The sequence below is a fragment of the Lipophrys pholis genome (assembly GCF_963383615.2).
Source record: "Lipophrys pholis genome assembly, chromosome: 13".
In the NCBI taxonomy this organism is placed as follows: Eukaryota; Metazoa; Chordata; class Actinopteri; order Blenniiformes; family Blenniidae; genus Lipophrys; species Lipophrys pholis.
Genome location: NC_137632.1, coordinates 12894840 through 12917542, shown reverse-complemented (window position 1 = coordinate 12917542; position 22703 = coordinate 12894840). Strand labels below are relative to the sequence as shown.

The 22703-nt window shown below is 42.6% G+C and overlaps 4 protein-coding genes across 5 annotated transcripts; 3 read left to right on the top strand and 1 right to left on the bottom strand.

Annotated features, from left to right (window-relative positions):
- The first annotated feature begins 290 nt into the window (after positions 1-290).
- bbs5 (Bardet-Biedl syndrome 5) lies at positions 291-4141 on the top strand. Its single transcript, XM_080478040.1, has 12 exons — positions 291-475; positions 678-760; positions 845-910; positions 1473-1522; positions 1748-1875; positions 1957-2092; positions 2343-2438; positions 2842-2904; positions 3006-3140; positions 3359-3442; positions 3675-3698; positions 3804-4141. The coding sequence occupies exons 1-12, from the start codon at positions 414-416 to the stop codon at positions 3903-3905; spliced, it is 1029 nt and encodes a 342-aa protein (XP_080334166.1). The 5' UTR covers positions 291-413; the 3' UTR covers positions 3906-4141.
- A 673-nt stretch (positions 4142-4814) lies between these two features.
- On the top strand, positions 4815-7925 carry klhl41a (kelch-like family member 41a). The gene is made up of 6 exons (XM_080478032.1): positions 4815-5979; positions 6066-6223; positions 6310-6417; positions 6503-6688; positions 7334-7480; positions 7577-7925. Exons 1-6 carry the CDS (start codon positions 4897-4899, stop codon positions 7686-7688), a joined length of 1794 nt encoding a protein of 597 aa, XP_080334158.1. The 5' UTR covers positions 4815-4896; the 3' UTR covers positions 7689-7925.
- A 361-nt stretch (positions 7926-8286) lies between these two features.
- Positions 8287-14514, bottom strand: fastkd1 (FAST kinase domains 1). Of its 2 annotated transcripts, XM_080478029.1 has the most exons (15): positions 14463-14514; positions 13635-14094; positions 13481-13549; positions 12953-13078; positions 12466-12864; positions 12262-12372; positions 10803-10934; positions 10238-10724; positions 10043-10157; positions 9840-9968; positions 9622-9753; positions 9407-9520; positions 9075-9219; positions 8676-8790; positions 8287-8590 (listed from the first exon to the last, which is right to left on the bottom strand). In XM_080478029.1, exons 2-15 carry the CDS (start codon positions 13967-13969, stop codon positions 8495-8497), a joined length of 2505 nt encoding a protein of 834 aa, XP_080334155.1. In that variant the 5' UTR covers positions 13970-14094; positions 14463-14514; the 3' UTR covers positions 8287-8494. The 2 variants fall into 2 exon arrangements, with proteins under 2 accessions (XP_080334155.1, XP_080334156.1); XM_080478030.1 differs by lacking the exon at positions 14463-14514 and having other exon boundaries at positions 13635-14302.
- A 591-nt stretch (positions 14515-15105) lies between these two features.
- Positions 15106-21362, top strand: ppig (peptidylprolyl isomerase G (cyclophilin G)). The gene is made up of 13 exons (XM_080478031.1): positions 15106-15239; positions 16907-16982; positions 17541-17615; positions 17720-17827; positions 17899-17943; positions 18023-18110; positions 18233-18262; positions 18354-18493; positions 18582-18744; positions 18818-19003; positions 19092-19176; positions 19309-19442; positions 19687-21362. Exons 2-13 carry the CDS (start codon positions 16922-16924, stop codon positions 20606-20608), a joined length of 2037 nt encoding a protein of 678 aa, XP_080334157.1. The 5' UTR covers positions 15106-15239; positions 16907-16921; the 3' UTR covers positions 20609-21362.
- The last annotated feature ends 1341 nt before the right edge of the window (positions 21363-22703 follow it).

Below are 22703 nucleotides of genomic sequence, written 5' to 3'. Positions count from 1 at the left end.
ACTTTAAAACTTATAACATTACCAGCCACTGAGTGAAAAATAGTATTAGTTTATGTACATGTTTTTATGGTAAACTAATACAATTAACTATGTTATCTCAGCCTGAATTTCTCTAATTGTTGTTTTTTTTCTTTTTCCTCTTTATGCATTGCAAAGTTATTTTCATGCTATATTCGAAAACTGCCTTAAAGAAAATCAACTGAATTGAATTGAAAAATGTATTTAATTTATTGAAAACTTGGTTATCGAGGACGTTCCCGTCAGAGTTTTGTCCCTCCGAGTTGCCGTCCATTGCCATGGTGATTATGACGCTGAACGTGCTCTACCAGATTAGCTAATGTAGCATCTCGCTTGTACTCTTATGAACAAATACAGTCAACGAACGGAACCGGTACAGTTTGCAGTCTGTGAGCATGGCGTCTGTTTTAGATGCGCTCTGGGAAGACAGAGACGTCAGGTTCGACATAACTGCACAGTAAGTTAACGATTAGTTTGATGATGTTTCACCACGGTGTACGATACCGAGCTGGTGTAGCTGAGCTAAGCTAAATAGCTCATCTAGTAGATGACTGACACAGCCGTGGCTACAGTTAAGCATCGATATTCACCTTAACTTTTGTTCGGTAGTTTTATAAAACATGTATCTTTGTGTAAACTTGGTAAATGCGTGATTTCAGGCAAATGAAGACTCGTCCAGGAGAGGTGATGATTGATTGTCTGGACTCAATCGAGGACACGAAAGGAAACAACGGAGATCGAGGTGCTTGTATTACAAGACAATTTACCCTGTCTCGGTTAGCGGTGTCTGGTTGATTACCCATATTATTGTTCACTTTCCTCGCAGGACGACTCCTGGTAACAAATCTGAGGATCATTTGGCATTCTTTGGCTCTGCCAAGAGTCAATTTGTGTAAGTAAACTCTTCTCCAGCAGCAGCTGCATCTTTCTACCTTCTCCTGTGATGGTGTGATTTGGCGTGACCTTATTAACTGATATATGTCGTGTACATCTTCAGATCCTTTACTTCTCATATAGAGTCACCAAGAGGACACCAGAAAGTACAAAAACTATGATGAGGCCTGACAAACATGACAAAATAAGTTGATGATAATGATAATGAACCGGATGAAAACATCAAGCATGTATACAGCAAAGTTATTACACTCAGATCATCATTGGCTTCTTTTTAGCCTCGGTATACAATGATACCTCATGTGAGCTCTGGAGAGCAGAAAACATTACAAACACAATCTGGTCACGTTTGTCTTGCTTGTGCAAGACAAACACAACTGTCACCAACACTGCTGCAATTTGCCAGAGGGATGTTTTGAAGCTGTTGCTATTCACATTGATGGTGTCGAGTGATAAATTGTGCTGCATGGCCGATGGTCTTTGGAGCACCAGAGGTAGCTTGCACTTGCACAGTGTGCCACTGACAATAAAGACTTTCTATTCTTTCTTTTTTTTTTCAGCTGTGGGGTACAACACCATCATCAACATCACCACAAGGGCGGCCAACTCAGTCAGTGGATATTTGTAATACTTCTCTACTTCTTAGACATTTTGTTTCTACCATTTTCCTTTTCCAAAGCATTTCTTTTGTAATATTTGTTATTCCTCCTGACACATGTTGCATATGCAGTTTTAATTACAGGTATATGGATATATCTCTGCTGTTGCATAAATGTACAATTGATGTGATCAACTCTTTAATGTTCTCATTTGAAAGATTATTTCTCTTTGCTAGAAACTGAGAGGTCAAACTGAAGCCCTGTACATCTTGACAAAGTCTAACAACACAAGATTTGAGTTCATTTTTACAAACGTGGTTCCTGGAAGTCCAAGGCTCTTCACATCTGTCATTGCTGTGCACAGGTAAATCAGAAGCACTTCTTTCACTATGTTGCACTTTGAATACGTATATGTGCTACTGAATGGATTTGTGTTTTGTTACAGAGCTTATGAGACTTCAAAAATGTACCGGGACCTGAAATTGCGTGCTGCTCTGATTCAAAATAAGCAGCTAAGACTTTTGCCTCAGGAGCAAGTCTATGATAAAATTAATGGAGTCTGGAATTTATCCAGTGATCAGGTAATCATCACGTCTTTAACTATATGTGCAGAATAAAACCACACAATTTATGCCTCTTTTTGACAATATTTTTTGAAGATAATTATTTGCCAGATAAGCTCTTATTAAAAGATGTCCAGTTGATGCCAGGCTTGGGGGTCTTGTTGTAGAGTTTGCATGTTTTTCCTGTGCTTAAATGTTATTATCTCATCAATGGAGATTATTTGCTGTATGTTTGACTGAATTTATTTTCCTTGACTGTTTCTTTAAGGGTAACCTCGGAACCTTCTTTATCACCAATGTGCGGATTGTGTGGCATGCTAACATGAATGAGAGTTTCAACGTCAGCATTCCTTACCTCCAGATTGTAAGTATAATCTAAACACTGACTGCAGCACTAAGAATCGACATCATTCAATCAACCCGAACAGATATTTGACGCGTGGTTTATAATTGCCCAAACTGCTGTATGAGGTTCACCTCAGTTTGACATTTACAAAACCCACAGATAATCTTTTTAGGCGCTTTGCTATACTTAAAATCCATTGAATTGGGAGTTTGTTAATTGTTATTTTCTTGTTTATGTTTATCATTTGTCAATACAGAATTCATACTGTTGTGTATGAATGATTTTGCATTGGTGGTATTTTTCCTTACAAAGTCTCCACATAAATTAGGCATTAAAAAGCATTTTTGTTTGTAAGATTATGTCAAATCTAGATTTGAATGTCGTGCAATGTGCATATAATTCTGTTGTTTCTCTTCCATAGTGGTCTATTAGAATACGAGACTCAAAGTTTGGCTTGGCCTTGGTGATTGAAAGTTCCCGCCAGGTTACTCTGCAGCACTTTCCTCCATCTTCAAATACATAATTACTGATTCCTGGCTGCAGTTCTAACAAGTCACATCTAAACACTGTCTTCTGTTGTTTTAGAGCGGCGGATACGTGCTTGGATTTAAAATAGACCCGGTAGATAAACTTCAGGATGCACTCAAAGAAATCAACTCCTTGCATAAGGTGTACTCGGCCAACCCAATCTTCGGAGTGGATTATGAGATGGAAGAGAAGGTAGGTTACAGTATGAGAGTCCAAGAGCATCCTGAACATGAAGCAAGCCAGCTATAAAGAAAAAAGAAAAAAAGAAAAATACAGCACATGCTTGATTTTGAAATGACAGCTGTGAGGAGGCCCATAAATATCTTTGATTGCTTTAATGTAACTGGATTTTCCCACCATTGTAGCCGAGGGTGTTGTCATAGCGCTGTTTGTCCCAACAATGTTTTCAGCCCCAGCCGTTGGAGGAGCTCACGGTGGAACAGCTCCCCGATGATGTGGAAATTGAGCCCGATGAGCAGACCGACGCCTTCACTGTGAGTGTTCCCACTGGCCACCTTTACATGCGTTACTCCTCACAGCGCTGAAGGTTTATTTTTCAGACTCTCAGAATAGCCTTTAGCTAATGCTATAATGACACAAACACACACACGTCTGTTGCTTAGTGCTCATGTTTAGATAAAGTGGTACTCGTCAAAGAAGAATATGGAGCTATGACAGTGAGGATGTTCTGGTAAATTCAACATGATTCTTTTTCTCTGCTTGCAGGCCTACTTTGCCGATGGAAATAAGGTAAAGTTTCACATAAAAGATCTATATTTTAAAGTAAACTATTATGTATCATGTACTGTGCTTGAAAATATGTGGATACCTAACTGATTTATCGTTACCCCAAAGCAACAAGACCGAGAACCAGTTTTCTCTGAAGAGCTCGGCCTGGCTGTCGAAAAACTAAAAGACGGCTTCACACTTCAAGGGCTGTGGGAAGTGATGGGTTGAAGCACAATGGGATCTGTACTCCAGGTGTGAAGTATACATGTACATGTTGTCTTTATAAGCAAACTAGAATATCTATTTATTTATTTGTACATCAGGTCAAAAGTTGTAAAGTTATTAATGTATAACAGATTTTCTTTATAGAGGAAAACACTGAATAAGATGTATAGCATTTCTTATAGTGAATAGAATGTGAATGAAACGGTTGTTGTTAAATTCAAATAAACATATTTAAATACATGAGTTTTTATACTTGTCTTCATGGATCATCACGTAGTCCAAACTCATCTGTGCTGTACGTGGAAAGAACACAGTGATCTGACAGCATAAGACCTGCAAGTATTTTACAAAACCTTAAAGAGGACAAACTGTCACCTCCTGCTGCAGCAGCTGTTCAATGACTCTGTCTGCATGTTAGGAAACTTCCCCATGTGGTTCTCTCTCTCTCTCTCTCTCTCTCTCTCTCTCTCTCTCTCATTCAAACACGCACACAATGGATGACAAACTGAGGGGCGGTGGTCATCACTATTAGATTGAACTGTGACTCAGTCCCTGAGTGTAAATGTTCCTAAAATACCCACAGCTGTAGTAAATGCCAGCCGTATCAAATGTATACATCCAGTATTTCCTAGAACAATAAGTCTCTCCATTGTTTTCAGTGTTCTGTAGTTTAAAGTTTGTAGTGGGCTGTTTTTCTTTCAGATAGTGTGTAATACTTGTAGCTGGAAGAGGAGACTAGTGTAAATGTTAAGCTGGTGTGTTATTACTGTGCGGCTGTATAACAATGTTGGCACTAATCACTAGGGTGACAAGGCTCCACAGTTAGTCTATGACAGCTGTGTGAGGCCTCAGTTTGGCCAACCTGAATTCTTCACGGCTGGGGTCGCTGGCTATATTTAGAGGGGCACAGTTATATTGAAGCGGCCTCAGACCTGGCTGCCTGTAGTTCTGTCTTCAGCAGCTCGGACAGCCTCTCATTCACTGCCTCGCTTCAATGGATCCTCACGGCTTGAGGGAGGATCTCCGTCTGTTTCAGAGCACATTGCTGCAGGATGGACTGAAGGAGCTCCTGAATGAGAACAAGTTAATTGACTGCATCCTGAAGGTGGGGGACCGAAGCATCCCCTGCCACCGGCTCATCTTGGCGGCGTGTAGCCCTTATTTCCGGGAGCTCTTCTTCTCAGAAGAGGGCAAAGAAGCAGACAGAAAGGAGGTTGTTCTGGAGGACCTTGATCCCAACATTATGGATGCGATAGTGAACTACATGTACTCGGCAGAGATCGACATCAACGAGAACAATGTGCAGAATATTTTGACCGTTGCCAATCGTTTTCAGATTCCATCCGTGTTCACAGTATGTGTGAATTATCTCCAGAAGATGGTCTCCAAGAAGAACTGCCTGGCCATCTACAGGCTGGGGCTGATGTTGAACTGTGCCAGGTTGGCATTGACGGCACGAGATTACATCGCAGATCGCTTTGAGACTGTGGCCAATGATGCGGAGTTCCTAGAGCTTGCTCCACATGAACTCTTCGCCATCATTGGCGCGGATGCTTTAAATGTAGAAAAAGAAGAGGCTGTGTTTGAGATCCTCATGAAATGGATCAAAAAAGACAAAGACAAGCGTGTGAAATCCCTGCCGGAGGCCTTCGACTGCGTCCGTTTCCGCCTGCTTTCGGAGAAGTACTTGAAGGATAAAGTGGAGAAAGATGACCTCGTGAAAGCTGATCCTGAGCTCCTCAAAAAAATCAAAGTCGTCAAAGAAGCCTTTGCAGGGAAGCTTCCCGAGAAGAAAAAGGAAGGAGATGTTGAGGGAGAAGAAGCCGCGCTGCCCGGGTACCTGAACGACACCCGCAGGTTCGGCATGTTTGCCAAAGACATGATTCTGATGATTACTGAGAACGCTGCTGTGGCCTACGATGGTCAGGAGAATGAATGCTTTCTTGCTGCCATGTGTGAGCAAATCCCCAAAAACCACGTGAGCCTGGCATCAAGGAAAAACAACCTGTATGTGTTGGGAGGTCTGTTCGTGGATGAAGAGGACAAGGAGGCCCCACTGCAATGTTACTTTTACCAGGTAGAAAAGTACCTCTCGTATTACAGCCATGAAGTTTAGCCCTCCACTTTTTTTTTCCCAAAATGTTTATCAAAATGTGGTTTCAGTTGGACATTCTGGCTGCCGAGTGGATGGCTCTGCCACCGATGCCCTCCCCCAGGTGTCTCTTTGCAATGGGAGAATTTGAGAATCTGCTGTTTGCTGTGGCGGGAAAAGATTTACAGTCCAACGAGTCTCATGACACGGTCATGTGCTATGACACAGAGTAAGTTCAACGCCCATTTCATTCAAAGGTTTTCCTCACTGACATGAGAGCTGCGGTAAACTAATGTATGTTTTGTGGCCATGCAGCAAAATGAAGTGGACGGACGCCAAAAAGCTGCCCCTGAAACTCCACGGCCATTGTGTGGTCTCTGAGAATGGGCTCATCTACTGCATCGGAGGGAAAACAGACGAGAAGTAAGACTGCAACATAATACGATTTTAACAGTCCGTGAAAATGAGAATTTCACAGCGCATTAACCCTCCCTGTGAAACATTTCAGTAAATCAACCAGTAAGATGTTTGCCTACAACCACAAGCGGTCAGAGTGGCGGGAGGTGGCGTCCATGAAGACGCCCAGATCGATGTTCGGGGCAGTGGTTCACAAAGGGAAGATGATTGTTGCAGGGGGAGTCAACGAGGACGGCCTGACAGCTGCATGTGAAGCCTACGACTTTGGAACCAACAAGTATGTGGAGACATTTTTTTTTAAACTCACAAGATGTTTTCAACGACAACATTTAGAAGTAGAAGACAGGAATGAAGGTTTGTCAGTGCGTGGGCCATAATGATTTTATCTGCACTACAAGGGGGACAAATCATGACTAAGCATATCTTTCAGATATATGACAATTACAGCAAATAATTTGAAGAACCTTTCCCCTACCATCACCCGAAGTACAAATCTTTTTTTTTTTTTAAGATTTTTGGAAATTAGCTTGCAAACTGCAAAGCATGTAGACGGGGCCATAAACGGCCCCTGAGCTGCCAGGTGCTCATTTCTATAATAAACTGACAGCATGTCTCAATTTAATGCAGCTTCACACTAAATAACAAATACCAGGCAGTTATTGTTGAAGTCAGTTTGTGACAAATATGCAGAGATTAATCTTTTTCCTCCATATTTTCAATGTGATTGTTACTTTGTTGGCCTACTTAACCTTTACCAGGTCAAGTGCTTTTAAACCGCATCTTATAAATACAAAATTCTATCACTTTCAGGTTAGGAAGCGCTTAGCCCGGGTATTAGAGTTACGTTAATGCCCGTTTATATTGTGTTCCAATAAGAGCGTAGCAGGGTGACACTGATACAGCAGAGCATCCTTCGTTCCAGGTGGTCACCATTTACAGAGTTTTCTCAGGAGAGGAGTTCGATCAACCTGGTGAGCTGTGGAGGGCAGCTGTATGCTGTCGGGGGCTTCGCCATGGTGGAAAATGAAAACAAGGAGTGTGCCCCAAATGAAATCATCGACATCTGGCAGTACGTTTCATTGCTCATTCTAGTGTACATAGCGTATACACCGAGGTGCATGTCTTCGCGCAATATATATTTTACTTGATTTTGTTTTCCTACCAGGTACGAAGAGGACAAGAAACAGTGGACTGGCATGATCAGAGAGATGCGTTATGCAGGCGGAGCGTCCTGTGTCTCCATCCGTCTGAACACCGCCAAAATGCCCAGATTGTAACTGTGAGGAGCCGAAGGCGAGGGAATAACTTGTACATGCGTTTATCATTTTAAAGCTCCTCTCTAGATTCAGTGCAAATGTTTTAGTTTAAGTAAATTATTTCACACTTTCAATAATTGTTTCGTCCTCCCTGCTTTAAGTTACACGGTTGCTTCTGATATTTGATGGCGTCACAGTTGAAAAAGCCTGCTATGCTTACTGAGATTTGTAATAATAAAGTATAAATTGTGTCTATCTATTGTGCTGGTTGTATTTGAAAGAGTTCAGATAATTGATGAAGAGAAGAAGAGGAACGTCTATGTGGGAAAGCAGTCAGACACGCCCAGAAAAGCAAAGCTTTAGTGTAAGAAAGACCCCAGGTAAGACACCACTGATCTCGACCATCCATTCTTCCATCTTCTATCACTTTTTATCCAGTTCACGGTTGCAGAGTCTGCTGTCACTCTATCCCACATGAGAAATAATCACCAAACACATCAGCAAAGTTAAAACCATAAAAAATAAATCCCTTTTTAGTGAACCAAATATACAAACGTCACTGCAACATTACCTGGACAACCATCAAAACTGACAATACGGTATTGATGACTGTATTTATGGAGCAGAGGAACATTTTACTTATAAATGTAATTTATTAAAAAGCACATACACTATTGCACTTCAAATGGCCGAGACAGATTCATGCCATACAACAGAGGATCTGTTGAAATAAGAAGCACTTCACATTTTTCCAGTTCTGTTCAGTCCCGCTACCGAAGCGCTGAAACCCCAAGTAAAGTTGTTGAGTGGTGGATGTAGCAGACGTATTATATAGTCTTCGTTCCTAATATTTTCTTCTTCAGATAATCCTTCCAGGCATTGTGTGTTGAAAGCTCCATGGAGTTCCATTCAAAGTGAGGGATCTAGAAAAAAACAAACAAACAGTGGCTGTCGCTGATCAATCACAAAAAAACACATTCACTGTCATGCAGGATAATATTCTCTCACCTGAACGACACGGTATCCTAAGATTTCCAGATGTCTCTTCCTCATCAGCACTTCACCTTTCATGTGATGAGAATTTTTGCAGAAGGACTTTGAATCAAGAAACTCTACAGCAACACTGTGGAAATACAAAAAAAAAGCAAAGTGTCACTACTTGGTGGGAAAACTAATCATCTTCAAAATGCTTCTGTACTATTATCACAATGTCTCCTACGAACCATCGTGAATATACTACCGGCTGGTTAACATCTCAAGCTTCTATTGATGAATTTGTATAAAACCTATATGGATGTCATTTCAGCTGACAGACCTGATGCATGCTCCTGAAACTAGTTTATCCAGAGATTTATATTTAAATGACCTTCCCAGACTTTATCACTGAAGCACATGTGAGCACATTACCGCTGAGCACCGGGCGGCAGCTCATCCCTGACGCTCTCAAGAGAGCTCACGTCCCAGCCAACTTTCCCTGTGTCCAACATCTGCAGCGTTTTGGGCTCGCTGTAAGAAAGCGGCTGCAAGTGTCTGTCCAGTTTGCATTCGTAGTCTGGAAAGACAATAAAACCCTCACAGATTAAAAAAAAAAAAAAAAAACAACAACATCTGCCATCATGTGACACCCTGATGGAGATTTCTTTATTCAAATATTCCTTAAGTCCAGGAGTTACAAATGGAAATACGTTGGATTGTTTTTTTTTTCAGAATATAACAGAAATACGTCCCATATGACTTACCGACAGTGTAAAAATATGGCGTCACAACTGCCATTTGAACACAATTGATGCCACCAAGAACTTCACCGAGTATTTTGTGGATTTGCTGTTGCGCAGGACTGACCTTGCGATCCCCTAAAAAAACAAAAAACAAAACAATCAGAAAGCTGAAAATTCAATAGCCAACAGTTATTTTCCATCCAAAGCTCCAAAGCTCAGAAATCAGATAGTCTCACCTCTCATCTGTAACTGCTGGCAGAAGCGCTCATGAAACCACGGGACCTGGAACTCGGGACACTCCAGACACACGGCTCGATTGAGCTGCATGAGGTGCAGTCGTGTCCGCATGCTGAGGGCATCGGGGAGAACTGCAAAAAATATATACTGGACAGTTACATTAAAAAAAAAAAAAAGACAGGTATCCTTTCATTGTGAGCACAGAACAAGGTTTTACTTTCTAGTTGGGAATCCAGATTTCCGAGAAAGTCGATGCTGAATATTTCTCTGCAAAGTTCTTCAGGGAAACGGTCGGCTACAGCCAAGGAGTACGCCAGCAGGACAAGCATGTGCGGATCAAAGGAGCCTAAACGTACACGAAACACGTGAATGTAGATTTATATTAAAAAGTAGATCGCTGTTATACGACCGTTTACTCACTGATATGAGGTGTGAAGCACTTTATACAGGCATCGTACAGCTCGTCTGCCCTCACAGGATCGTAGTTCAGGACCGAGAAAGGCAACAAGGTGGCATATGTTCCTGAGTAGTGAATCTAAAAAGTGAAACATAAGGAACAGTCAATATAGATTGAGGTGCTTCAGATAGAACAACTTTCTATGTCTCTCCAAGCACCTTTTCCATTTGTTCGATGGCCGTAGTGGCGATATGGTCCATCAGGGGAGGACACAGGTAATTTATCCTGGTTAGGAAGGCGGCCGTCTCGGGGACATTGCTCCAGTTCAGCTGCTCAGCCATCCTCTGCAGCGTCGCCATCGTCTCCTCCAGCAGCATTTCCTCGAACCACTCGCCCGAGATGTGCTTGAGCTCCTCCATCACCCGGTCCAGCTGGTCGGCCGTCCGCAGCCTCTCTTGGCCGCAGCGGGTCAGCGTCTGCAGCAGGCGGACGTACTTGCTGGGGGTGTTGTGGCGATACGACGTATCGTTCCGCACCCATTTGGCAACGGTGAAAGCGACGGTGCTGAGGTCGCCCAGAGTGCACTGCGACACCACCGCGTCGATCCGCGAGACCATGCTGTCGTCCGGCCGCGGGCTCGGCAGCAAGGACAGCACGCGGGTCAGCATGGTCACTTCATAGGGGAGGAAGCTGTTCTGCAGGAACCTGCGGGACAAGGCACCACCAGTCATGCGGTTCTTGGCTGAACTGAACCTTGGAACATAGTTTTCAATGAAAACTCACTTGATCAAAATGTCTCTGAGCTTGTTGAGGAGTTCCGTGTTTTGATACCGCAACATCAGAAGGGCTTGAGTGATTCGGGACGCCTCCATTGGCTTGTAGACATGAAGGTTTCTTTGGATCACGGAAGCAATTCTGAAAAGAGTACAATTACTTATTATCAGACAGTTGGCAGATACTTAAACCAGTGGAGAGATGTCGCGTGTAACACTTATATTCTACACTTCTCATGACTAACGTGTTTATGATTGCTCGAAAATTCAACAACTTCCCCAAAATATTAAACAGAGCTTCACTTTCATACACTAGTCATAACTATGGAAGATTATTAGGCCACTGAAGAAGAAAAAAAATTCAAAACTGTAAAAAAAGAAATCCTCATGCATTTTGAAAAATGTCAAGATTTGTTTTTCATGGAGAGAGACAAATCTATATAATTTTTTAAATACAAACTGGAAACGTCCTTCTCTTCCAGTCCATCCACATGCCACCGCATGTGACTGCTTCTACAAAATGCACTGCAGGCAGTTTAATGAAGTGGTGAAACTAGAGAACTTCAGAATAGACTTCAGCTCATAAACACAGTGCAGTTATCGTCAGTATTAGGACTGCAGCTCTCCACCGCTGCTCACTGACTTCTCACGGAGTACGAGGGGCATAAGCACTGCTCCCAGGGGTGCTTATGAAACGTATTATTATTAAACAAGGTTATCCGGTGTAAAATCAGATGTTCAGAAGCAGGAAACAAGCATATATAGTCAGAATTGTGTGATTTAACGTGATTATTTCTGTAACCACTGGCAGATGAGGGAGGAACCAGAAGAGACGGACGTCTCCTGTTTGTTTAAATAAAATAAAAAAATCACGACATTGATTTTCAACTTTTTTCTCGAAGTGCATGAGGATTTTTATTTATTTTTTACCTCCAAACTGTATTTTTCTTCAGTGGCCCTAATACTCTTCTGTACATAACACGGGCTCCAAACACTTCTAAAGTACTATCATCTAATGCAACATATGTAACATGAGCTCCTCGGTACCGTTAAAAACCGTTTCTTACTGCACATATTTGAAAAGCCGACATATTTATATAAATCTAAATAAATAATCTATTCAGGATGCAAGCAAGATAATCCACCTCGCCCAGAAGACTCTATTAAATGACGTATTCTTCGTAATAGTTTTTACATTGGGCCTAAAGACAAATTTCTCTTTTTCACTAAAGAACAGACAATGAAGTTTCTATTTTTTTTTTTTGCTTAATCTATTTTATGTGAAGAAACAAATAATTTAACCCCATTGGTTTCTTGATCTCCATTAAATGAGGAATGTTGAAAACTGATTTCACTGATATTTTTATACAAAAAAATGTATTTTCCTGCACATCTTCATTTCTGCTGGTGGATCTTGTCTTAATGTGTCACACTGCCTGATACGCTACGTGGGAACTAATTGAACTCACTCATTCAGTAAGCTAAGGTTCCTGCTCTGAATCGCCTCCAGAGTCTCTGCTATGTACAAAGCCTGCTGCGCGTTGAGTTCATCCACCAGTAGCAGGGCAGTGGTCTCCAACCTGAAATGATCAAAACCACAGTTGACCGACGGGACGTTAGGAATACTGATGGGACTTGCGGTCACGCCTCACTTCACCACTGATCACACAAACCTTTGTCTGATCTCCGGACTGGCCATGGGAGCCAGAGACACAAACAGCTGAGTGAAAGAATAAGGATCCGTGCACGAGTCGATGAGGTCCGTCAGCCTCTGCTTGGCAGCCAGTCTGAAGTCGCAGTTATTGAACTGCAGGGACTGATACAGCCCCAGGATGAGGCTGATGTCCTGAGCGTCCATCCTGGAGACGTTATGCAGGAGGATGACGTTGCACTTCTCCAGCAGAGGCCTGTGAACGTGCTTGATGCTGCGCAGAAACTTCAACATTCTGCGAGGGATGTTGTAGTGCGAGGGACACGTGGTGAGCAGGAGATGACCCGCCCTGCTGATGAGAGCATCTCGCAGCCGGGGAGACACCATGGACGACGTGCTGGTCATCAGAGAAGTTAAGACCCTGCGAAAGCAATCATACAGGAAGGAAACACACGGTGTGGCGTGCATGTTTTCACAAAGAAGCCTAATATATTTATCCCGTGACAAACCTGGGGTCATCAATGGACGATAACCTCTGATCCATGATGCTTGTGATCTGGCCCATGAGCGGACTGTGTTGCTGCTGTTGATTATTTAAACAAACAGCAAACTTGGAGAGGGACGTCATTGGTAATCTGCAATAAATAGCACGCGTTTCAACATTTGGTTAGTACAATGAGGAACAACATTTTTACTTTTCTCTTTCACGCTCAAATTTATTAATCTAATAATACTTGTTTTTAAAGTTTTTCTTGTAAAGCAGGCTTTTCAAGTGGATAAAAAAAATTCATAAATAGCACTGTAGATGCATCAGTGCATATTTTAAAAGACTTTCTAAATACGCAGCAACTTGTCTAGTGAAGTAGTAGTAAGAGCTTCAAGAGTTTCATAAGACTTTGCAACCACAGAGAACTTGATGTTCCTGGAGACATCCTTGATCCTTGATCCTTCAGGACTGTTGGTTAAACTGAGTTGACAGCTTGCTTTGACCGATCTCATCATACCACACAGTGACTGATTAGACAGTGGAACCTTACCGTTCTAAGCGTCGCCACGCCTCTGAAACCAAATGCTGAACAAGAGAGTCGTGTTCCTCCACTTTCAGCCTACAAGAGGAACAATTGCAACGTGTCTTACTTTTACCTTTGTTTCAATACATTGTCAGAGAACTAATTGCGTGTATTTACAAACCTGAGGAAAGCATAAAGCATGTCGACCAACACAAGATCGTCCATTAGAGCAATTTTGTTCTCGGCCAGGACCCGGAGGGTCAGGAACTCGGGGTGACCCTTGGTGAGCTCCACGGTCCTCAGCAGCTGAGGTTTCTCCTTCTGAAAATGCCACAGCAGCTCCACGGCACAGCTCACATGGTCCACCGTGAGCTTGGCCTTGTTCTTCCCCACCACATCGAACACTTGGTCCTCAGCGGAGCAGACTCGCAGCTGCTCCAGGACCTGGTCTCTGTTCACTGGTCCTCCATGGAAGAGCCTGCGGAGGCACTGAGTCACGCCCCGGAGTCGAAACATCTCCGCCCGGACTCAGGTCAAAGGGGCACTGAGGGCTTCATGGTGACAGCATCCTCCCTTCAACCTCAATGTCACCTCAGGGGGGAGCCAACCACTGGCGAGATGGTCAAACTTCCTCCATAGACCTGTATGGACAGGAGATAAAACACACTTTATAGAAACACAACAACAGTTTGACAATGACTGACATCACTCCTAGTTATAAAGTGCTTGAACTGAAGCATCTGCACAGAAATCAGCCCTGCAGAGTTTGACATGTTGTCACGACAGGGAGGCAGAGGAACACCTCCATCCCTCCATGCAGACTGAGAGGTGACTTCCTCCAGATAACACGTTGTTCACGTGGACACACGCACACAGCGACACACAGCCTCGTGCCCCCGCTGCCCCCGGCACCACACGATAGATATTAGTACAATATACAGATTCATTCGCTATGGAATCAACATAAAGAGAATACAAGCAAAGAAAAGTGACTCAAAGTCAACATTACCTAGCAGGCATGCTATTATGAAGGTTTACTTCCGTAGCCGCTGACATAATGTGGAGGAGGTAAATTCCGGCCCGAGTCTTGTCTTTCAGGCACCAGTTTACAGATAGACGTGCCAAAATATGTGATAGCCCTATAAAAGCTGCACCATAGGATCTGCAGTATCTTATGGCCCAACAAGAACACAAATGAGGAACTATATAAGAAGAAATACAGTGTGAATTCGTCTTATTGAAATTAAGATTTGCAAAAACCATGGCTCTGTCATGTCCAAAGACTAAGGATGCCCAGTGACAGGATAGCCAAACTTGGCATGACTGTTTATCAACTTATTGATAAACACTGAACTGACGAATATAATAAATTCCTTTATTCCATTTCGAGCTCCAAAAAGCTGCCTTACGGGATCAATCTCTCGCTGTATGTGAAGGATTGACTTCCCAAACACGCAAGAATGTTCTGTAATTATTGGACTTAATATATTATTTAGAAAATATTCTTACTCATTTGCACCAGTTTTATGTGTACTTGATTTTGACAAAGTTACCATGGACAGGCAGTTTTCTGATCGAGGGTTAAGCACGAGCCACATGAAATGCTGGGCCTCCTGTTATCAGCGTTGAGCCTTGCAGGTAAGTCTGAGGGCACAGTAGCCGTCGGTCCATTGACGTCCCCGCCGCGCCATCTTCAGAAAACACTCAGTGCTCCGCTGAATGAAACTTAATTTTTCTGGTTTGGGAAAGCTGCCCGCTGCGTGGACTGATACCTTTGCTTCGGCAGGTGATGTGTTTGCACTTTATATCCATCTTAGTGACACACGCGCATGTGCCTGTGTAGAAAGCGGCTCTGTTTTTGGAGGTAAATGCTCTGTGGCTAGCGCAGTGTGCTAATGCTAACGGTGGGCCCAAAGAGACGCTCGCGAAACGCTTGTATCTGCGTGAAATAATCGTGGAAAAACCACGACGATTGGGCGTGTAAATCGGAACACCCGGTGTGGCCAAAGCACGCGACTTATGTCTGCCCTCGGATCAACAGGTCGGAGGAATCTTTAAATGCGATGCTCGCGAGCTAACGTTAGCTCGCACGCTGCACAGCCTCGAATGAAAAACTGCGATAATTGTGTCGATATTAAACACCTTTTCCCGATTTATGTGATCAAATAGGAGCGACTTTATACGGACTCCTGCGCCTGCGAACTCCTAACTCGAAATGTACCGTTGCGTCTGTTCTTATTCCAATACCGTATTTACCTAAATATAAACAGTAACCGTCCGATGACTCCATTATATTTGTCACCATGCCTCTCAGTTCACCAACCAGCCACGATAAGAGGAGAATAACGCAACTGTAATCTAACCACAATGGTGATGTAGTCTTGTCGCTTGGATTAAGGCGCCCTCCATTTTATTGATATTGTATGAGGAACACATCTACAAAATGTACTCATGGAAATTGTGGGTATTAATGTTTAATTTTAATCAACATGCCTTTGATTTATTTTTATTTCTTTTGCCTTGTAAGAAAGTAGTTTTAGAGTTTTTTCAATCGATATCTGAGTCCAATATGCTTAAAACGCCCACTATCCGACCATAAAGCCTGTGGTTTATGGCTATGATGCTTTCGTTTGGTGGCCTGTTCAAGATGTATTCTGCCTTTTGTTTATATTTACTGTTATAGGCATCAAACCCTGACTTTCGTCCACATAAAAAAAAACAAAAAAAAACCTGTAGCACCTGTATGGTCTGTGCTGAATATACAAACATATTCTGCTGTGATCCAAAACATTTTGTAAATTAACTGATCACACTTTATTAATCCCCTTGCGGAATTTCTTTTTTATTCTTCCCACTTTAACCCATAGTTTTTCTCAGATGCAATGGGCAGCCACATCATGGCGCTCCGGGGAGTTGATGGGGGTCAAAGGTCGTGCTTGGGGACCCACGGTGGTGACCCGCAAACTCCCAAGCCTAAGCCCACTTCTCTAACCTCTAAACTTGTGAATGAGTAAGTGAGCAGTGGTGGCCCAGAGGTTGGAGAAGTGGACTTAGGATCTGAATTTCACAGGTTTGATCCCACTCTGCCCCTGAGCAACGCAGCCCGACTCACTCGCTCCCCAGGTGTCATGATGGCAGCGCACCGCTCCCACTAATAGGATGGGTCAAATAAGGACAATAAAAGTATTCTCTATTCTGAATACTCAACCCAGATTACTGCTATATAATACATGCTTCATAACACAACTGAACAAAAAAAAGTGAGAAATTATATTCTACAGACTGAGTACATGCGATGTTCCTTTATATACCTCATATCATTGCCGGGATCAATGCTATATATCACAAATACTTGTGTAAGCCATTATTTTTATTGTTTAGTCAATAAGAACCAACTTTTTGTAGTTGTGTTATTGCTCACCCATGTGTCTTGCTTTTGTTTGCCATCTCCAGGTGTTTTAGTACATTATGGGGATCAAGGCTCCACGCCCACGCTGCTTCCTGGATATTGGCATCAGTAATGTTCTTGGTAATTCTAACATCCTGTTTCTTTATGATAAGCCATTTTAGTATGGAGATGTGTCATTACCACCAAACTAAGAGTATGTTTTTATTCTGTTCTAGACTGAACTGTAACCATTGTTTTTCTGAAAGGATCTTTTTATGATTTTCTCTGGAAATCGATCGGCTGTTTTTCTGAAAAATGTCAGAAATTAATGGAAAGTGTCTTCCAAAGCCTTAGACGTCTAGTTTTATCGTCACCTACACCCAAATAAATTCAGACTATCACAATAAAGGGTTAAAAGATCCATAGTATATGAACATGTCTGCATCAATTGATCAGTTCTAGTTTTATGTAGTTTTGCTTTCCCTCCTGGTTATTCTAGGTGTAATTAGTTGTGTTGTCCTCTTGTATTACTGTGTGATGAATATTACGTTCATGCTATGTTAGTCAGAGATGTTGAAGAACATGCTGTCGGTTCTGTAAACCAGTGCAACTAAACAGATCAACCTTCTTGAATGTGCAGTTAGTTTGACTTTACTACAAACAGAAGTGAATTGGTGTGACGCTGGTGTTTCCTCACAGTTGGGAGAGTCGTGGTGGAGTTGTTTGCGGACATTTGTCCCAAAACTTGTGAAAACTTCCGATGCCTCTGCACAGGTGAGTGACGCCTCTTCAGCTGACAGAAGTCGGTCTGTGACATGGCTTTGTATTAAAAAGTCCTGTTTTGTTTTTTTTTCTTCTTTTTTTTTTTTTCCATGCAGGCGAGAAAGGCGTCGGTAAAGGAACCCAGAAACCTCTCCACTATAAAGGATGCCTTTTTCATCGGATTGTGAAAGATTTCATGATTCAGGGAGGAGACTTCAGTGAAGGTGAGTCAGCAGAGTGTGACCCGTCAATCTGCTCTGTGAAACGGCCTCCAACATTTTCTTTGACGTCACAGGTAACGGAAGAGGAGGCGAATCCATCTATGGAGGCTTTTTTGAAGGTAAAGAAGTCGCTGGCTGTTCTCATCCAAAAATGACGCCGCTTCAGGATGGCGTAACAATCGTATTTATTCCCTTCAGATGAAAGCTTCGCGGTCAAACACAACAAGGAGTATCTGCTGTCTATGGCCAACAGGGGCAAAGACACCAACGGGTCACAGTTCTTCATGTAAGCACAGTTTGATGCTCCGTATTTCAGTTTTGAAGTGGCCTCATTTGTATGATTGGACTTTTTAAGCCTCACAGTTGATGACGTATTTTCTCTTTGTGGGGCTTGTGATGGTGCTTCAGAACAACAAAGCCGTCTCCACATCTGGATGGGTAAGAGCTGCTGGATTTCAGATAAAAGTTCATATTTATAGCACAACATGTACTTCATATCAACAGCGAAATCCTAACTCTACTCTGACAGTGTCCACGTGGTGTTTGGCCATGTGATCGCCGGCCAGGAGGTCGTTCAAACCATGGAGAACCAGAAGACCGATCCTAACAGCAAGCCATACGCCGAGGTGAAAGTTATGAACTGCGGAGAACTCGTCCCTAAATCTAAAGGTCAGATTTTGTCGGATCTAACTGATTGTTTTCAGAACAAGTTTCAAGATTCAGCTTAATTCTGAAAACGCTCGTTACATTTTTACAGCAAAGAAGGAAAAGAAGAGAGAGGGCGTCTCGTCCAGTTCGAGTAGCAGCTCCAGTGACTCCGACAGCTCCTCAGAATCATCGTCTGAGTCTGAAAAAGAGTCAAAGAAGAAGAAAAAGAAGGCGAAAAAGCTGAAAAAGAAACCGAAAAAAGAAAAGAAAAAGTAAGCCGCTTATCTTTGCTAAAGGATTTGAATAGCGACACCAGTACCTTACGACTAAACCGTGTTTTCACAGGTCAGAACCTGAAAGTGCTGGAGAGAAAGAGCAAGAAGAGTTGGTTACATCCACCGTACGCCCTGAAGAAATCCCACCCATCCCTGAGAATCGCTTCCTCATGAGGAGAAGTCCTCAGGCCGTCCAGAGGTCGAATGAGGAGGTCGACAGGGCTCCGAGAAATAAAGACGACAGGACAAGAGACAGGTTTGACTGTTTTGACAGTAGATATGGCAAACATGACATCATAATGCTTTCACCTGGTAAACATGTCTCTCTGTTTCTCTCTTTGCAGTTCTGGCATATCTTTTAATTCTACGCACCACAGAAGACTCGTGATGACTCGATCAGGCAGGAAGATTAAGGGCCGAGGTCCCCGGGTACGTGTGCAGCAAAGCTCTCAGCCCGAACATCACTTCTGCAGCCGCTTGTCATCGTTGTTATCAGCTTCGGCTTCACTTTGTTTGTGTTGGTGAATGAGAGTTGTTTTGTTATATTTTTTTTCCATCCAGAGATATCGAACTCCGTCTCGTTCGAGGTCCAGAGATCGATTTCGTCGCAGTGAAACTCCTCCTCACTGGCGTCTGGAGATGCAGCGTCAGAGGATGAGGGCAGTCACAGGAGAGCGCTGGATTAAGGGCGACAGGTAAAGAAAACTGCTTCAACCCTGTAAATATTTTGTAATAGAAGCCCCTGAAATAAGCTGCTATGTGGATATTCTCAGTGCGCTTTGCTGTCAAAATCTTGTTCAAAATGTCAAATATTAGTGCTTTTTTTTCTCCTACCAAGGTCAGGCAGGTTAGCCATTCATTCTAAATCAGTTTCATTTGAAATTCACAAATCATACTCTGAAGTTTAGTTCAACTGACCCTTTTGTTCTTTTTTCACAGAGGAGATATGAACGAAAATAAAGATGAAGCAGCTAAAAGAGAGAGAAAGAATTCAAATTCAACCCGCGGACACTCGGCTGAGGGGAAAAGGGACAAGAGACGGTCTCATAGGTCTAAAAGCAAAGAAGACGCCAACGAAAAGGATGAAAAGCAGAGCAAACAAAAGGCAAAGAAACGGGGGGAGAAGTCTCGTAGTCGCAGCAAAAGTCGGGAGAAGAGCAGGAGGTCGAAAAGCCGAGAAAGGGGCCATAAGCATAAAGGTGATGAGAAAAGAGGCCGCTCTAAGAGCAAAGACAAACATTCACCGAAGGATAAGAAGGAAAAAGAGCCGGAAACTGATCATAAGCAAAAAAGTAAGGATGAGTCTGATAAAAAACAAAAAGACGACACGAAAGGAAGAAATGGTGAAAGTACAAGGAGGAAATCAAAAAGCAAGGAAAGAATGACAAAGGAGGCTCGCAGATCGAGCAGCAGAAGCAAGGACAAGGGTGGGTCTGGAGCGTCAAAGGATAAAGACAAGGACAGAGAGCGAGGCCGGGATCGCAGGAGTCGGGACCGGAGCAGAGAGACCAAGAGGAGAGGGACGTCCAGGGACAAAGACCGTCGATCCCGAAGTCCAGACAGAAGTAAGACGAGAGACTCTCACCGAGGCAGGCGCTCCAGGAGCAAGAGCAGCAGAGACCGGTCGTCTCACAGGAGAGACAAAGACCGGCGACGCAGCAGCAGCAGCAGCTCCGACAGCGATCGAGGGAAGAGGAAGAGTCAGAGGAGCCCCAACTCCAAACGGAGAGCCCGGAGCACTTCAAGATCCAAAGACAGGCGGAACCGGGCCAGATCGAGATCAAACAACGCGAAAGGCAAAGATAAAAGCGACAGCAGGAGGAATCGATCCAGTTCCAGTTCCAGCTCTGACAGTGACTGAACCTGCTGTCTGGTCACCGTCCTCACTCGGGGCAGAAACACACAAAGTAAACATGATTAACTTTAAAAGGTAAATTCTGAAGTGTTCCCGGCAGCTCATGGGAGTCTTGGTTAGAATGAGGCGAGTGCTGCGGTATCCGTCTCATTGATTCCACTGCTCCGACTCTCCAAGCAGCTGAAGTGTGGATGAAGCGTAGGTCCCCGAGCTGAAGCTGGCAGTGGAATGTGACATTCTGTCCACTCTGATTCCTCATTAACCATTTTCTGTCAGTTTCCCGATTTTGTTTTGGATTGTTTTTTTTTTCCCCCTTAATGTTATTTTGGTTTAACTGATGCCTTCGTTCTGTTTGTTTTGAAAGATTTTACTCCTGAGTTATTTAGCCAATCCTCAGAGTAACGGTCAAAGTGCATGCATAGTTGCTTATGGCGACATATTTCCCCGGGTGGCTTGGTTAGTGGAGCGGTCGTCGCCCAATCGGTTGGTGTGTGAAAGTGTTTGTGAACGTAAGTCACGATGTAAAGCGCTTTGAGACTGCTCAAACAGTTAAAGCGATAAGTGAAATCCATTTCTCATTTTACCATTTATTCTTGATTGTCAATGTTTTGTTTTGTTTTCACATCAGCAATCCTTTACTGTAATCTTCTTTAACTTTTTTTTTTTAATGCGAAGTATGTGTCATGTTTAACGCAACAGAAACTGTGTGAATCATCTCTGCTGGGGTGTTGATTGAAATAAAAGACGCATTTTGATTTTCATCAGTTTCTTCATTTCATATTGCGTAAATACTGCAATATTCATGAAAACACAAACACACTGCATGTGAAAAACCTTTAGGAAAGTGTGGGGGAAATGCATTTATTAATGGGAACAACCTTGATATATGTTCTAGATGATATATTCTTGATATATATCCCCCGAACAGCGATCGCATAATAACCTTCACAGAATGATTGTTTTTTTTTCTTAAATTTCTTTAGTAGATTTGTGCTTGTTTATTTGAATATGTGAAAAAAACTGTCCTGGCACATGACTGAGGAGACATTTATATATATATTTATATATATATATTTACCACAGCTTTGACAAATGGGTTAAATTACTGAGTCAACACAGATAATGGAACCCTTGTGTCACCTAATGAGTATGGTGGTGAACCATGTCTGTTAGATTAAGACTCGCCTGACATGACCTGGTAAAACAGTTCATAGCATGTGACTTCATATACATATATATATATATATATATAAGTGTGTGTTTATCTTATTGATGTCCAACATTGTTGGAGATGAATGCAGATAGATAAACATTTTATACACTGAAAGCGTCAAAAGACATTTCCATGTTGTTCAACACAGCAACTTCCTTCGTATAGTAAAATAAAAATTGACTTTAAAGGAGTTTCTTAAATCCAAAAAGACCAAACAGGAGTCCTTCCATCATCCATTTTGTATCTTCTATAATGCTAAACACCACTTCATGGAGTACTGAAGCGGATCCAGCTGACACTTAGTGAAGGCCAGGTGGAGCTTATTTGTAGAGTTTGTGTGTGACCTGATTTAAGAACTTGATAAAACATGGATTATTCCACATTGGAGAACTAAAGCAGTGTATTGGAGCTTCAGCTTGTTATCATAAAAGGCAATTTATGGCAGCTATGGAAAAATATAACACAAGTTTGTTTGTTTTCTGGAGTGTAAAAGTGTAACAGCTGACAAGCTTTGGACTGAACTTTAAGTAATTGTCAGTGGAATCACCTTCTTTTTTTGTGTTGACATTGATTAGAGAAATGAGGCGGTAATTTGATGGTGACATTTGACCTTTGTTAGACTGGGTAAGAGTGAAGCTACCAGAATTTGGCTCTTTGTTTTACTTCAATCATTGCTTTATTGAAAAGTCTGGGGAAAGTGGAGAAGGATTATTCACAGAACTCGACAGGGAAGCCACCGAGGATGGAGGCTTTGTTATTTGGCAGGAAATTTAATGTTATGAAGAGTTCTTTATCGTTTGTCGGGGAGTCCAGTGAGCTCGTAACTTTGTTATTAAGCCGTAGAAGTTTGATGCTGTGAAAGAAGGAAATGGAACTCTTCTTGCCGAG

Bases quoted from the DNA above. Each gene is read 5' to 3' on its own strand.
- bbs5 (XM_080478040.1), top strand. From the start codon at position 414: ATGGCGTCTGTTTTAGATGCGCTCTGGGAAGACAGAGACGTCAGGTTC. The intron at 2,439-2,841 runs GTAAGTATAATC...TCTCTTCCATAG, and splicing joins GCATTCCTTACCTCCAGATT to TGGTCTATTAGAATACGAGA. The intron at 3,699-3,803 runs GTAAAGTTTCAC...GTTACCCCAAAG, and splicing joins ACTTTGCCGATGGAAATAAG to CAACAAGACCGAGAACCAGT.
- klhl41a (XM_080478032.1), top strand. From the start codon at position 4,897: ATGGATCCTCACGGCTTGAGGGAGGATCTCCGTCTGTTTCAGAGCACA. The intron at 6,418-6,502 runs GTAAGACTGCAA...GAAACATTTCAG, and splicing joins GGAGGGAAAACAGACGAGAA to TAAATCAACCAGTAAGATGT. The intron at 6,689-7,333 runs GTATGTGGAGAC...CCTTCGTTCCAG, and splicing joins TACGACTTTGGAACCAACAA to GTGGTCACCATTTACAGAGT.
- fastkd1 (XM_080478029.1), bottom strand. From the start codon at position 13,969: ATGTTTCGACTCCGGGGCGTGACTCAGTGCCTCCGCAGGCTCTTCCAT. The intron at 9,754-9,839 runs GTAAAACCTTGT...TATTTTTTGCAG, and splicing joins TCTGGATTCCCAACTAGAAA to TTCTCCCCGATGCCCTCAGC. The intron at 9,521-9,621 runs GTGAGACTATCT...TTGTTTTTTTAG, and splicing joins CCAGCAGTTACAGATGAGAG to GGGATCGCAAGGTCAGTCCT.
- ppig (XM_080478031.1), top strand. From the start codon at position 16,922: ATGGGGATCAAGGCTCCACGCCCACGCTGCTTCCTGGATATTGGCATC. The intron at 18,111-18,232 runs GTAAGCACAGTT...ATGGTGCTTCAG, and splicing joins AACGGGTCACAGTTCTTCAT to AACAACAAAGCCGTCTCCAC. The intron at 19,443-19,686 runs GTAAAGAAAACT...CTTTTTTCACAG, and splicing joins CGCTGGATTAAGGGCGACAG to AGGAGATATGAACGAAAATA.